General features: G+C 46.1%; 1 protein-coding gene across 3 annotated transcripts in view; it reads left to right on the forward strand.

Annotated features, from left to right (window-relative positions):
* The window catches only part of ILDR1 (immunoglobulin like domain containing receptor 1), a gene marked incomplete at its 3' end in the record, with an annotated part of 35,886 nt that overhangs the window by 12,412 nt on the left and 7,053 nt on the right, over window positions 1-16,421 (forward strand). For all 3 annotated transcript variants that reach the window (XM_084871647.1, XM_084871646.1, XM_084871645.1), the window contains exons 2-5: window positions 4,055-4,225; window positions 5,767-5,916; window positions 9,541-9,660; window positions 9,944-10,090. In XM_084871647.1, the coding sequence (XP_084727773.1) occupies window positions 4,055-4,225; window positions 5,767-5,916; window positions 9,541-9,660; window positions 9,944-10,090 (588 nt within the window). The remainder of the gene's footprint in view (window positions 1-4,054; window positions 4,226-5,766; window positions 5,917-9,540; window positions 9,661-9,943; window positions 10,091-16,421) is intronic.

The raw sequence follows: 16,421 nt of genomic DNA on the forward strand, positions 1-16,421 counted from the left end.
GGGGAGGGGCGGTATTCTGAGAGCTGTGCAGGATGCTGTGGGGCTGGCACACCCTCAGAGGGACTGTGAGTGAGATCACTGTGGTCAGCATATCTGGGGAACCCGAGCTATTCTAAGATTCAATATTCACATAAGGGATGAAACTGAAGAGAGGATAAAAGGCAGCACAGCCAGCGTTGACGTTGGTAAAGGTGAGTTCTCTGACCCCAGGTGTGCTTTGCCCATAATAAGGGCATTCATGGAAGGGGGGCTGAATGAGGATTGGATAATGAAGGTGCTCCCCTTGTCCCTACTCTCCTGACTCAGAGTGTCAGATTCAGCAATCCAGAAGCTGCTACAGAGCAACTTCTGGCCCCACCAAGCTCCCTCCTCGGACTCCCAGCAAGCCGGCCCTCCCTCCCCTGCAAATGTCCTGCCTCTTTATAAATAATGTTGAGTAGAGTCCTTTCCATAAACTGATATTTATGTTGAATCACTATTTGGCAAAGTAAAGAACATATAAGTTATTAATTACAGTGTCAGAATGACAGTTGTCAAGTGTATATTAATTGCTGCTCATGTAGCTTGGCCCCATGTTTTAGTTCTTTGCAAGCTAATGAATACCAAACACACTCTTTTATTTATGGCCAGGCAGAGTGGCAAGAGCTGCTCAGGGGAAGAATCTTAAATCACATTCTCTTAGAAAATGAACGACCACAGACAAGTGACGTTTTTCCAATTTCAGTTTTGCTGCGTATGGCATGGGCACAGCTCATCTTTCCCAGGGGTCATAGTTAGTGTGTAAAAGAAAATATCTAAAAGTGCTATGCAAACCTAGGGTCACATGTGGACTGAAAATCAGCGTCTTCTCCCTCTTCCAATCCATGTGTGTTACTGTACAAAAGGAGCTGGTGTTGAAAAACCCATCGTCAGAATCTTGCTGCAGTCCCTTCTATTCATTAGGCTGTGTTGTTGGGCAAAAGCTCCAAAGTCTATTTCAGGTCAGTTCCGGGGAAACAAAACAAAACAAACCAGGGTGAGGGTGGAGAAACAAAAATAAAACAGCAGATTACCATAGAATTCATGTTAGGCACGAGATGATGGTCACTGGCTCTTCTGTTGATTGTATTGATTTCCAGGAATCCTACAGCTGATGGCAGCTATTTCCCCCCAGACTACAAGAAGGCTCGTTTTCAAAATGAATAAGGAAGTCATCTATCTTCCTGAAAACACCATTGTCACCCTATTACTCTTCCTCAGAAAAGCCTTCAGTGATTATCCATTAACTAGACATTGGCGTGTGCTATAGACTTCACTCCGTCTCCCCACCTGCTGGTCACCACACCAGCTCCACCTTATTTATCCCCTCCGCTTCCCATAAAGGCAGAGATGCCAGCTAGCTTGGTTCCCTCCAGGTTCCCCAAGTAACTGCCCCTTCCTGCTAAGGGCCTGTGCTCATCTTCCATCCTGAAATGGTGAGTTTCTCAACCCTCTTTTTCTCACGTGTCTTCTTTATCCTGTCTGAGTCAGAGTCTCATGTAAATCTCTTTATGAAGGTTTCCCATCCAAAGGTCTCCCCTAACTTCTGCAGACCCTCTCTCCAGCTCAGCTGTCACGACACACCCTCATTTACAACTCAGGAGGTGACTCAAGTCATTTCTAGGGGCCAAAGCTTTTTTTGAGCAGCATTCTGTTGCCTCTCCATGGATATGAGAAAAGCAGGTGTGGATGCCCATGATAAGTCTCAACAGACTATCTTGTGGGCTGTGTCCAGAAGGTGAGGTGCGACCAATGGCTTTGTCCACTGAGAGAGGCCCACCCAGCTGATCTGTAATGGGTGTCTATGTTTGTTTTGTTTGTGGGGGTAACTCAGTCAAAATGAAGGCAAAGTACCTGAGAACCCCAGCTTGAAAGAGGGAGACTCATACACTGACACTAACGTGGCAGTGTATGTGCCAGGCACCAGATGTGGATTATCTCATTGAATTCTTGCAAGGACCTGATGGTCATACTATTATAATCTCCATTTATAGTTGAGAAAGCACAAACTGAGTGAGAATAAGTAACTTGTCCAGTGTCTAAGTAGTAAAGTGATTTGAACCATATCATATCTGAGTCCAAAGGGTAAGTGGTTGCTGTTTTAAAATCTAGTCTACACCAGTGTTTCCCAAAGTATGATGCCCAGAGCAGTAGCATCAGTGTCTCTTGGAAATTTATTAGAAATCTAAGTCCCTAGGCCTCACCCAAGTCTAACTGAATCAGAAACTCCTGCTGACAGCTGTCTGGGCTGTCACAAGTCTTCCAGGTGGCGTATGCTCGAGTTTGAGTACTCCTGCTATACACTAACCCTCCTATGATAAGATCCCATATAGCCCAGCCTAGAACCCATATTGTTGTAGGAACATTACAAGATATCAATTATGTGTGGCCCTCTGACTGCCAGAGTCCCACCTGACATATCTGTGCCACCTGGTTCCTCATCAAGGCAGATCTGCAGTATGTGTATTGGGAAAGTAAGAGGAGGGAGTTGTTGTTTTTTTAAATAAAAAAAGTGTGTTTGATTCCTTTAAGTCCTTCTTGATAAAATTTAGCACAGTCTGATTTTTGTTTCATTTGCTCTATGCTTATGTTGACCTGACCACTGGTTAATGTATTTCTGGTCATTTATTCCATTTTTTTTTATTAAACAAACATTTGTTGGTTGCCAAGGAGGTGACGGGCACAATATGAGGCCCTTGTGTTTGAACAGTGAGTTAGAGACAAACCCAGTTGGCCTTCTCAGGGCCTACAGTAAACAGGCCATCGCTAAGAAGTGTGAAATGGTAAGATGAGGCACTTGGGGAAAACAGAGGGAGGCCCCTCCCCCAGATTTGTAGTCAGGGAAGGCTTCTTGAGGAGGTGAGGGTGCAGCTAAAGACCTAAGGAATAAACAGTAATTAGTCCAGTGAAGGGAGTGGGAATGGTGGCCAATGATATGGAAGAGTGCTGCAGCTACGAGATCCACATGCAGGAAGACCTGCTGAAGATGGCAGTCCTAGCATGGCTGAAGCTCTGAGTGTAAGGTATGGCATGAAGGGAGATGAGGCAGGAGAGAAAGGCTGCAGACAGATGTGACCATCCTTAGAGGCCTTGTAGAGGTTGAAATTTATCCTTAGGGAAATGAAGAGAAAATGATGTGAAGAAAATATATATTAGCAAGTTCACTACAGTACAAATGTAGGCTTATCCTATATAATAAAGAGGTAATATGCAAATTAACCCTCACAAGATGGCTGCCTACGACCAGGCTGGCACAGGGGTTAGTGAGGGATGACCAAATGACTGAACAAGCAGGCTGCGTGGGGCAACCAGGCCCGGGGGGGGGGGGGGGGGGGGGGGGGGGCAGGGGGAGGGGCTAAAAGGCCAGCATGCGGAGGCAGTTAGGGGCACCCAGGCCAGCAGAGAGGGGAAGTTGGGGAAGACCAGGCTGGGGGGGGGGGGGCGGGGCACCAGGAAGAGGTGATCAGGCTGGCAGTAAGGGGTGACCAGGCTTCCGGGGGAAGGGGCAGTTAGGAGCAACCAGGCTGACAAGGGGGGCAGGTAGGGGCCACCAGGAAGGCAGATAGGTAAGCAATTAGGAGCCAGCGGTCCAGGATTGTGAAAGGGATGTCCAACTGCTGGTTTAGACCTGGTTCCTGGAATTGGACCTAAAGTGGCAGTCGGACATTCCCCGAGGGATCCAGATTGGAGAGGGTGCAGGCTGGGCTGAGGGGACCCTCCCCCCACACACACACTTGTGCATGAATTTTTTGCACCGGGCCTCTAGTTTTAATATAATTTCTTTATTATTGTTGTATGTATTATTACTATAGATGGGCCATGAGCTCCTTGGGAGTTGTCCTTGATCTTTTTCTTCACCATCTTCTCTTTTGTCTGTGCAGTATCCACCCCACATTTTCCCCAGGCCAAGTGAACTCCCAACCAGTCAGGCAGTGCGGTGGTTCATTTGCATTGCTTTCATTACCCACCAACCGAAGTAGGTCACCTCCCAGAGATCTGGTCCACCTTCAGCATTGTCTCCTGTTCTTGGCTGCAGGGTGTCTGTCCTTGTTGGTGACCGTCCAGCACACAGAGCGCTATGTCACCCTGTTTGCCTCTGTCATCCTCAAATGTGACTACACCACCTCTGCCCAGCTCCAGGACGTGGTAGTGACGTGGCGCTTCAAGTCCTTCTGCAAGGACCCCATCTTTGACTACTACTCTGCATGTGAGTGTTCTCCCTCTCTGGCTCTGCCAGGGACCCTTTGTGAAGTGTTGTCATTAGGATGTAGGTAGGAATGAGCTAGGATAACAAATCCTCAAGTGAAATAGAGATCACTTAATCCAGTCCCCTCATCTTATAGATAAACTGAGCCTAAGCAGATGGAGTAATTAATTGAAGGTCACATACTATTTTATTTGTTTTGAGATGTAAGTCCCACTTTGTTCTAAAACGATTTAAGGCAGCTCAGGCATTAAGTAAAAGGCAGAGCAAATTCCGCCTCCTAGTCTGTGCCAGCACGCTGAGATGTGGATGCAGATTCACCTCTCGTCACCCTAGTCTTAGAATGCTGACAAGAAAACTCCTGCACCCCCGGGATGCCTGAGGAAGGATCATCTGTGAACTTGTGCCCACTGCCAAGTTCGATTCTACAGCCAGCCCTCCTCATGGACAGTCACTCCTCTGCTGACGAAAGTGATACGGAGCTCACTGCCCCCAGGGAGTACGTTTGTTGTCTGACATCTCTCAGATGCGCTGTTCCCCTATGGTTAGCCATATCTGACCTCTTAAGGAACAATTTGGTTCCGCTGCCTGGAACCAAAGCTCTTCCAAGCTGTCCACCTCTGCCTCTCTCAAAGGGCAAAGGAACCCACTGTCAACCTGTGATAATTAACACTGTAGAAATGTTGGGAACAGAAGCAGACACCCTATTCAAAGGAAGCAAATGAACTCCTTGAGATGAAAGGAGAGGGAAGGAGACATCAGCTTTACCTCTTTCAGTCCTATAAATGTCAGAATGAATCCCAGAACCTGTCCCATGGAGACTGATGCTGTCCCCAAAATACCCCCCCCCCCCCTCTAAATCCAGGTATAGTTTCCTGGGGTGGGTACTCTTAAGATGCCTGGGTTACGTGGGAAGGTAGGTAAGACTAGGATAGTGGGCATTTGCCTCAGCAGATTTAACAGCTTTCAAACTTTGCATTGTAAGAGCAGGTGTATTTTAAGGAAGGAGCGTCTGGGGCCACTAAAAATGAGACACAGGCCGTTGGGATGGGAGTCATTCAGGACTTGATGGCCTATTGGGGGGATTCTGGAGTGTCTCATGCTCAACGTGTGGGTCTCTGGTATCACTTGGGAGCTCGTTAGAAAAGCAGAATCTCTGCTTCTCACCCAAGACCCACAGAATCAGAATCTTTATGCTGCCGAAACCAGTTTGGCTCAGTGGATAGAGCATCAGCCTGTGGACTGAAGGGTCCCCGGTTCGATTCCCGTCAAGGGCATGTACCTTGGTTGCGGGCACATCCCCAGTAGGGGGTGTGCAAGAGGCAGCTGATAGATGATTCTCTCTCATCCATGTTTCTAACTCTCTAACCCTCTCTCTTCCTCTCTGTAAAAAAAATCAATGAAATATATTAAAAAAAAAAAAAAAAAAAAAGGTTCTTCATGCTAACAAGCTGCCCCGGGGACACAGAGGTTCATAGTGAGGGCACCTTTCTTCCTGGGAGTTCCCCGTTGCTGTGTGACTTAGGTGTGTCCTCTCTCCTCAGCATACCAGGCGGCTTTATCCCTGGGCCAGGACCCTTCCAACGACTGCAACGACAGCCAGCGAGAGGTCCGCATTGTGGCCCGGAGGCGGGGGCAGAATGAGCCCGTGCTGGGGGCGGATTACCGGCAGCGCAAGATCACCATCCAGAACCGTGAGTGAGGGTGCAGAGGTGCAGGCACCAGGCTGAGTCACTGTGGGGATTTCCCTTTTTCTCTGCTGCCTGATGATCTATTTGGGTGGAGGAAAATGCCAGCTACACTAGTACAGAATGTGCCATGACACTGGAAGTCACTTCCCTGGAAGTTGGTCTCTGGGTGAGCTTTGGCTAACGGTGTAGGAGTGGATGGTTTCCTTTGTGTCCCTGAGATTCAGGGCTGAGGTGTGGACCAGGCTCCTTGGACCCTTCCACGAATTGCTCTCGGGGCCCGCTGGAACTCCAGGCTCCTGGGTTTCCCTCTGGCCATGCCTGTTATACACATCTAAGGAAACAGCCTTCCACGTAGATGCCGACTTTCCGACCAAGCACCCTTCAGTGGTACAGAAGGGATCATTGGGCTTAGAATGCAGAACACTGGCTGAGTGTCCCATTACTCCCACAGGTTGGCTTAGTGACCGTGGCAGCTGTGTTCTCTAGCTTCTGTTGTCACATCTGCAAGATGGGCATAGTGGTCTCTGTCTCCCCACCGCCCTGAAGTGAATATCAATGTGATATGTGAGAGTTCTTTGTGGCGATTAGACTCAGGGGTGAGTTCACTTATCAGGTGTGTGAACTTGGGAAAGTCCCTTCAACCTTTTTAGCCTCGATTTCTATAAAGTGAAACTTGCCACAGTACCTGGGGAGTTGTCAGGGTCATGTGAGATGATAGGTATAAAGCACTTGGCAACAGAAAGTGTGCAGTGAACTTTAGTTAGGATCACTTAGCATTCTTTGGGATGGATGGGTTAGCACACCACATTCCTATTTTGTAATCCAGGATTCACAAAATTCAGAGCCTATTTCAATGAGCTTTGTGTGCTGTGTGAAGTAAATATTTGCTGGTTAAAATAAAAATTAAAAAATGGGGGGGGGGGGGGTAAATACACCCAGCAGGCCACTTAGAATTCCCATAGCAAGAATGTGAAGAAATCAGTTAATATTCTTTGACCATTTAAAGGGAGCCGTTTAACAATTGCTAATACTTTGGCTGTAAAACTTATGTTTGATCCTTTGACATTCAACCTCAGATTCCCCCAAGCCGTGCTCCCAAATTTATGGCACAACTGTCCTTTTCCGTCTTTAGGGGCATTCTCAAAGATGCAGGGTGGTTCTACTTTCTCCAGAGCTCCCAGACTTAGCTCTGATAAGTCCCATTAATTAACAAGTCTCTTTTACATTTTTTGAAGGTCAAATGAAAGTCCCCCAAGGTGATAGTCCCTGCTTCTCTGTCTTCTTTTTTTTTTTCTTCTTTCTAATTTTGAGCAGTGCTGTCTGCTACCTTCCCTTCCCAACCAGCTACATTGGGTCAGACTCTGTTCTTTCTTACTCCCGTGGGAAAGTGGCATTTCCCCTTGGTTTTATTTCTACCTCCAAGCTTGTGACATCAGGAGCCTTGTTTTCTGATACTTTAGTGCTCATGTCTGCATCATTTGTGATGAACCTGTCAAAACAGTTCTTGAATCATTTAAAATGCTGACATACTTGAATGTCCTTATTACTCTGACATCCCCCAAAAAAATACTCTTTATTGTCTCTAATAACAATTGGGGAAGATTTATAACACACATTAACCTCTGAGGGGGGAATTTCCCCCACAGCATTTTCACCATTCTTCCAAGACTGTGGTATAAGCTTGTTTCTAGGAAAGGTAGTGGGTTTGGAAAAATCATAAGTAAGAAAACAAAATCATAGGGATTGACGTAGAATGAGAAGGAAACAGAAGTCAGAGTTAGCTCCAATAGTGCGTGACCTTACATTTTTGTTTCATTTCCTCAATAAATATTTCTTGACAAACATATAAGAAAGAATTGCAGATATTTAGATGGTTTCTAGACTTATTGTGATCATTTCACATATATATAAATGTAGAATCACTATGTCATGCACCTGAAATTATTACAATATTGTGTGCCAATTATACTTTAATTTTTTTAAAAAAGAATTGCAGATAAAACTGTCAACTAAGCAGGAGCAAATCTGTAAGGTAAGGTCTTTAAGAATGTGAAGATGTCCTCTGGCACTTACTGTGGCTAAAATAATGGGGTCTTGGAGGCTGCCCTGATGCCTCTGACCAGACTTTAAACCCTTTTAGGACACAAATGGGTCTTATTTCTCTTCAGATTTCCCACATTTCTTCTTGAAATCGTCCACAGTGTCTAACATAGTGCTGGACCCACAAAAGGTCTTAGTGAGCCTGTGTTGCATTTGCTAATCTTGAACATCCCATTCATCTATCTTAGTGGGGGGACACAGCACTTGGTGTTCATGATGACAAATTCTTTTTCTTTTTTTTAAGTAACATTTACTCTTAAAACAATGGCATTTCATCCTTGCTTATCCAGGTTTATCTCATAACCTACTCCTTTGAGATCCAGAGATATCTGTTCACAGCTGGCAAGAGATCCAGGCTACCTAGTTTGGAGAGGATATTAGACCTTGGTGGTTAAGAGCACCAATAGTGAAGCAGAGAGGCAGGGTCTGAATCTACCTCTGGTAAGCATTAGCTCTCGGTTGTTACTAAGCCGATTTCTTAACCTCCTGGGAAAGGCGAAGGCCTGCTAAGCCTCTCGGTTTCTTCATCTGAAATGCAGCTAGTAACAGTACCCACATATCAGGATTACAGTTATGAATATGCAAAAGCCCCAAATATTAGTGACTTAAACAATAAAGTATATTTCTTCTCTTATATAAATTTGAAAGTAGATGGTCTAGAACTATTGTAGTAGTGGCTGTCTTCCATTAAGTCCTCAGGGCCTCAAGCTCCTTCCAACCCACCAGGAATATCATCATCATCCTCATAGTCCAAGATGACAGCCATCATATTTGCTTTCCAGATAACAGAGCAGAAGAAGAATAAAGAACAACCCCGGACACCATGGGTCAATGGTTAGAGCGTTGTCCCATGCACCAAAGGGTCACAAGTTCAGTTCCTGGTCAGGTTGTGGGTTCAATCCCCAGTCAAAGCGCATATGTGAGGCAATTGATCAATGTTTCTCTCTCCTTCTCCCTTACTCTCTCTCTCTCTACAATCAATGGGGGGGAAAACATATCTTCAAGTAAGGATTTTAAAAAATAAAAATAAAAAAAGAGGAAATGAAGAACAAAAGGGTAAAGCTGTCCCCAGACTGTTTTTAAGAAAGTTCTTGAATTATCATGTAACACTCTATCCTGAGTCATATGTCCATGTTCGTCTGTAAGAGGGAATGAGAAATACTGCCTTTATTCTGGATGACCTCATACATGACCAAAAATTTTATGACTATGAGAGAAAGGGAGAACAGACACTGGGAGACAAGTGGTAATCTTTTCCTCACCCACTTGGAGAGCTGTGGTGGGAATTAAATGATGTGATATATACAAATGCTTTCAAAATATCTCATAGGGCTCAATGAATGGTCAGTTCTACCTCCATTATACTGCTTGGAGAAAGAGGAGATTCTCAATAAAAGGAATTGAGGCCTTTCTCTGAACTATGAGGGGCCCACTTCAGATGTGGAAGGACAATGCTAGGGTCTTGAATCTACGAAAGGTCAGAAAGCATTTCCTTCTCTTTCAATCAGTGCACATTCTTTCTTGCAGGAGCAGATCTTGTGATTAATGAAGTGATGTGGTGGGATCACGGAGTGTACTACTGTGCGATTGAGGCTCCAGGGGACACGACAGGTGACCCGGATAAGGAGGTGAAGCTCATTGTCCTGCGTAAGTGCTGCGGGAACTTTTTATTTGTCCACCACACCGTGACACTTTTTTTTCATACAGGAAAAAGAGAAAAAAGAAAAAAAAAGCAGAAACAAGCAAGGCCAGGTTGTTATTTTTGGATTGCCAGCCTCTGAAGTTCTCTTACCAAAATTAACCTTTTTTGCCCCCCATTATATTGTTCAACTTGAATCTGTAGGCCAAGAGCTGTATTTGTTAGATCGCTAGGCTATTGGAATTGCCCCTGTATATTTCGTGTGACCCCTGCTTGGCTTCTCCCCTGCAGACTGGCTGACGGTGATCTTCATCATTCTGGGAGCCCTCCTCCTGCTCCTGCTGATTGGAGTGTGCTGGTGCCAGTGCTGCCCCCAGTATTGCTGCTGCTACATCCGCTGCCCCTGCTGTCCCACCCGCTGCTGCTGCCCTGAGGAAGGTGAGAGGGGATGGACAGGCAGTGGGATGGCTTGCTGCTGGAGCCTGGTGCCCCAAACAGATCAACTTCAAAACCATAAGCTCTTCCAGGTTCTTCTCCACAACTTTCTCCCATCAAAGGCTTGGGGGCCTTTGGCCTCAGCCCAGAAATTGATCCTTGGGCTACAGAGTCAAGTGAGAGGACTTCTTTCCTGTCCTCGTTCTAGTCTGCCCACAGCCTTCTTCAAATGGCTCTGCCTACTGATGGCATTTCCTCAGCGGCTCTGGTATTCCTGTGCTCCACTGTTTGCTCTTAGCACTGACCTTGCTTAACATGAGGTGGCTGGAGGAATGGTTTAAATAAAGCAGCGAGAGAGAGGGGGCCACTCCTTAGAGATGACTTGAAAAGAGTAGATCTGAGGAAAAAGGTGTGAAGCAGTGGTTCTCAAACTTCAGAATCACCCCAAAGGCTTGTTAAAGCTTAATTGCTGGCCCCCACTACCAGAGGTTTTTTGTTTGTTTGTTTGTTTGTTTTTTAATTTAATTGGTCTGGAGTGGGCCTGAGAATTTGCTTGTCTCAAAAGGTGATGTGATGCTCCTGGGCTAGGGCCACACTTTTAGAATTTCTGTGTTAAAGAAAGGAAAGAGGGAGCAGAAGAAAATCTTGCTCTTTCTTTGGGCTGACATTTGACTTTTTAAAACAGAGTTATGACATGCCCTAAACAATTTGGCTGCGGAATGAAGATAAAAGTAAATTATTCTACAATGATCTTTTCTTAGTAAGTAGCTAGAATGGAACCAACTTCTTTAAATGGAAGTTGTATTTGTGTTTTAAAATAATATATCCTGTTCCTGATAATATCAATATAGTATTACATTTCTGAGAAAATTTGGAATATGTAAAGACTAATCTTAGCACCCAGAGATAACACATTTGAAAGGGAATTTTTTTAAGGGAAAAAATAAGGAATTGCTTCTTAAGCTGGAAACAAAACTTAATCTACAGTGTTGAGGTCAATGCTCTGAGTCTGGTTTCAGGCCTGTGTTCCGAGGTTGGTGTCTTACAGGAAAAGAGAACTAACCCTTATTGGATGTTTGCTCTGTGTAGGCCCTTTGTACATATTTCCCCATTGAATCTTCACAACCCTAGAAGGCCAGTATCACAGTATCATCACTTTTTTTTTTAAATATATTTTATTGATTTTTTTACAGAGAGGAAGGGAGAGAGATAAAGAGCTAGATGAGAGATAAACATCGATGAGAGATAAACATCGACCAGCTGCCTCTTGCACACCCCCTACTGGGGATGTGCCCGCAACCAAGGTATATGCCCTTGACCGGAATCGAACCTGGGATCCTTCAGTCCGCAGACCAACGCTCTATCGCTGAGCCAAACTGGTTTTGGCCAGTATCATCACTTTTGACAGATGAAGGGACTGAAGGCCAGAGAAGTCACCCAGATAGTGAGTAGCAGTGGTAGTACAGTGTTGAATCCATGTTCATCTGACTCACGATAGTCTGAATTTCCCACAGTAGGCGCTCCCTACCTCTCAGGGGCCTCTCGGAGACACACCATGGAGAAGTCACTGTCAGTGACATATTAATATGCAGGAAAAGATGAGAAAAACACTCTCACGGTGCCTTCTTAGCATCCCTAGGTCAGTGGGACACTCAAAATAGGCAAGACTGGGGAGAAACCCAGCATAAATGATAAATGTATCCACTGCCAGCTAATAAACAGGTTCTGGGGGAGAGGAGTTTCTCCTAAGTGGTTAGAGTTCATTTAGAAGGACTGGTAAAGTCAAGAAATGCAGGCCACGAATAAAGGTCCCTAGACCTGAGCAGATGCAGTCACCTTTGAAGTGAGTCACTAGAGCAGACTGTACTGTGAAGTTTGGTGATGAGGAGATTATATGGGGGCGGCAGAAGTTATTAAAGCTTTTAGATAGAGAAGGGTGTGTGTGTGTGTGTGTGTGTGACTATTTTTTGTTTGTTTTTAGAATAGGTAACCCTACGCATATTTGTAGGCAAAGAACCAAGGCCTATGGAAAATAAGTAAACTAAGATGACCAGCGATGAGTGATGGGGCCAATGGGAGTGACATCGGGCTTACAGTGAAATGACTGCGTTTAGGACGGAAAGAAAAAGACAGCCTGATCTCTGAAGAGAGAGAGAGGAAGTCATTATGATTAATGTATAAGGGAGGAAGCTGAGAGAGCTCATATGTAGCAAGTAAAAATTCTAGGCACAGAAGGGAGCTTCAGGAACGATGTCAGTGGTTCTTGAACTTCTCTGACCACAGCCAATCTCCCCAACCTGCTCCCACTTTCTAATGAGAGTTACTAGAGAACCAGGGAGGGGGGAAAAATTAAAAGGACACCACATTTCAGTAACTTGATAATTCACTCCATACCAGTAAACAACCCACAGTAGAACCTAAAGGTGAAAGCTATTGAAAGTGAACCTTATTTTTCTCTGGGAGAACTGGAGAAACAAGTTTCATCTCTAGGTGACTGACTGGCCCTCTTCCCCACAGAACGTCTGGGCACGCCCAGCAGTAGGCCACAGGCCACAGTGGGAATCTCTGCTCTCTGCCATGCCCCTCCCCACCCTCCCCACGGGAGAGGGAAGTGAGGCCCGATGAGACTTTTTCACACAGTTAGTTAGTGGCAGAGCCTGGACTAGAACTGGGTCTCTTGATTCCTTGCCCGGGGTGGTTCCTCTTCCTCAACGAAGGTGATGCCAACAGTTAAAAGTTCATGAGGAGGGGAAGGCATGAGACCTGGGGTATGTTTAAACCCCTGCTCTATAGGAGGGAAACCAGGTCTATGTGTCAGTGAGGGAAAGTTAGGTTGGGAGGAAGGCTCTTTGAGGTCAGGTGCCTCACAGTGCAGTCAGCTCTGGCACTGTGGAGCTAGGATGCATGTGCTGGTGGTTCCCTAAAGCTGGGATGGTAAGAGTTCAAATGGTGTGGGATTCTAGAAAGCTCCTGAGGATGTTACCGAAATGACTGGCCAGTCAAGTCATAGGGGACTGGTAGTATGGGAAAAAGGGAAAGGACTCTGTGACCATGGGCCAAAAGAGGACAAAGAAGGAGTTCTGGAAGAGTGGAGAGGATTGGTAAGGGAACGGTGAGCAGTAACAAGCAAGTGCAGTTGGAGATCCTCAGGGGCACCCACCAGGGATGCCCACTGACGATGCTGGCCGCAGAGGACAAGAGGCGTAGGTCCCTGGAGGAGCAGGGAATGTTGAGTGTCATTTCTATTGGGAAGGAGACATCTATATATATATATATATATATATATATATATATATATATATATATATTGACTTTTTACAGAGAGAAAGGGAAAGGGATAGGTAGTTAGAAACATTGATGAGAGAGAAACATCGATCATCTGCCTCCTGCACACCCCCCACTGGGGATGTGCCTGCAACCAAGATACATGCCCTTGACCGAAATCGAACCCGGGACCTTTCAGTCCACAGGCTGATGCTCTATCCACTGAACCAAACTGGTTTCGGCTGGAAGGAGACATCTTAAAGACTGTACCCCAGGTTTTCCTCAGAAAGAAGATGAACGTGCCTTTGGTGGTATAGTTCCCCAGTATGTACATTTGTCTCCCATGGGCTCTAAGACAAAAGAAGCGACTTATAACAATTTATTAAAACAAGGAGAGCCACTATTTATCACGAGTATAGATTATTATCTCATTTAACCTCAGTAATCTTGTGAAATAGGAGTAGACTCAGACCCTCTAAAAACTCGCTCAGAATCACACAGCTGTCACATGCTGAGAATTCCAGTTGAAGTCCATCTGAACCTCAAAGCCCATATTTAAGGAAACGTCTCTCCAAGGATCCTATTTCTCGAAAGGTTGTTGAGAATCCTCAATAGTCAACTCTGATTTGACTCCCAGCATTAGAATAAAGGAGCTCTTTGAAAATGCAGATTTTCTTGCCTTGCATTAGGCTGAGGGAGGGTTTGTGGGGATCTGTGTTTTTAACCAGTCCATTAAAGGTGACCAGGGCAGACTTTTCTCCATCGAGTTTCGGAGATAACTTTCTAGGAGACTTTGGAAGCTTTGCTACTTTCTCCATGTTTCTTTTATTGCCTGTTTGATTTCCCGTTAGGTGAGAAGCAGAAAACCCTCGTAGTGAAGACATCCCCATGGGGCTGGTTCCAGGGACAGGATGGCAAGGGAGAAGCTCTGAGGCTGTGTTTCCCATTCGCATCTCATTAGTCCCAGTGTATCAGGGAAGGAAGGCACTATGAAGAAAAGGTGGTAGCAGCTAAGAAGGAAGCAGGCAGATGAATCTCTGGGGAAAGTAAAAATTTGATGGGAAAGCTCATGGAGGATCTGGAATGATCTCTAGGGAGTTTTCTACACAGGGGGTTCCATTAACTTAAAAAGTCCTTTGGAGAGAAAGGAGTAACCCTCACTCTCCCTTTGTCTCCTATAGAACTGGGGGTCTGAGGGAAGAAGTGGCCAAAAGGGGGGTGGTACTATTTAGAGGAAGCCAGGAGTCAGTTAGAGGGGTAGGTGGTATATAGGGTTGTTCCCGATGGCATTGGATGTCCTTAGGCCTTGGGGTCAGAGAGTAGTCTGGAGTGGGTTTTAAAAATTGTGGGGCTGAGTTGGAAAAAAATAAAGTGAGGAGTTACCGCTGGAGGAGGGTTTTTTTGTTCGTTTCACAGAAATAAAAGAGCCTAGGGACTCGGTGGTGTGGCAGAAAGAGTACAGGTTTGGGTGTCAGGCTCAGGGTCACACTCTATGTCTCTGCCAGTCACCCGCTCTTGGACTGTGAGCTAGGGAAGTAACCTCTGGGACCTCAACTTCCTCATTGATCCCACACTGAAGATTTCTCTGAGAAAAAAAAAAAATCTCTGAGGACTAGTTAGCTTATGGAAAGTGGCAGGGCATTGTGTGCGCTGATGGCGGCCCCTGTAGGGAGCTGGGAGAGGCATCTGTTAGCCAAAGGGAGAGGAAAGGGCTGGGCTTGCGGACTTGTCTTTGGAGGGTCCGGAGTGCTGTCTTTGGCTTAAAAGCATGGCAGCTGGGTGAGCTGCGATTAGTTTGCATCTGATTTCCTCTAGGCTGGGCTGTGACTCACCGTTAGGGCTGGAGCTCCAGACATTTTGGGGGGCTCTGCTGCAACCACATCCTGTTGTGCTGGAAGTTTATTTCACGCTGGAGCCCCAGGGTAGCTGTCCAGGTGGCCCCTTCACTGCTGGCCTCACCAAATCCCCCACCCTGTGCAGCTGGGTCCAGAGGGCCTGCCCTCTCTTCCCCTCCTGTGGCAGCAGGAAGGTTCAGGCGGAGCCTGCTGCCTGGGGTGAGGGGATGAGGTGGCGCAGGGCTTGGGGAACCCAGAGGAGGTGCGAGGGCTGCTGGGAGCCCGAGGCAGGCAATTCCTGCGCTTAGACACACAAGTACATTTTCGACATGCATGGATGGGCAGGGGCTTTGGGAAACGTGGCGCTCGTCAAAATTACCTCAAAATAGAAACTCATGAGCAAAACCAACTCAGTGCTTTTGTTTTTAACATGCTCTCATTGTCGGTTAGCTGCACCTAGGGGACTGGAGTGACATTTCCATGGATCCCTTGTGCTGCTTTTTTAAATAAAATAATAAAATAAACAATTACTTCCCTTTTCCTCCTTCTATCTCCTGGCAACCACCACTTACTCCCCCTCCCCTTTTTTTTATTAAGGTATTGTATTATATGTGTATAGACCTTACCATTGCCCTACCCCCACTCCCATACATGCCCTCACCCCCCAGTGTTTTGCGTCCATTGGTTATGTTTATATGCATGCATACAAGTCCTTCGGTTGATCTCTTATCTCCCCTCCTCTCCTTGTGCTGCTTTTTTTATGTTCTTTTCTTTGCCCTAAAAGGAAACGGTATTTCCCTTCTCCCTTCTCTGCTTCCACCCCACCTCTGAGAGATTCTCCCTACTTAGGGGAAACCTCAACACTTAATAAAGTTGAGGAGAAGAGTACAAAAGGTCTGCTGGATCCACTTCAGCTTTTTGCGTTCTCTTGCCTTCCTCCCACTGGTTTTCTCCAGCCGGGGCTGGCATCCTAGCTAGAAACATTCTTTACCGGTAACTCTACCCATTGACATCAGCACCGACGTCCTTCTCTTTTTCCACTCCGAGCAGGCAGCCCCGAGCTTCCCTGGCCGCCCCTGAGTCATAGCCTCCTCTAAACTCTTTGCATGTGTACCTTCTATATTTGGCCTGTGGCTGAAGGCCCTGCTGGCCTGTGGCCTGAGATTTCACTGCCTGCTAATTACCCACGTATATCCCGGCACAGTGTGGCTGACCCTGGGAATGGGCAGGGTGAT

Source organism: Pipistrellus hanaki (genome assembly GCF_964339955.1).
Source record: "Pipistrellus hanaki genome assembly, chromosome: 2".
Classification (NCBI taxonomy): Eukaryota; Metazoa; Chordata; class Mammalia; order Chiroptera; family Vespertilionidae; genus Pipistrellus; species Pipistrellus hanaki.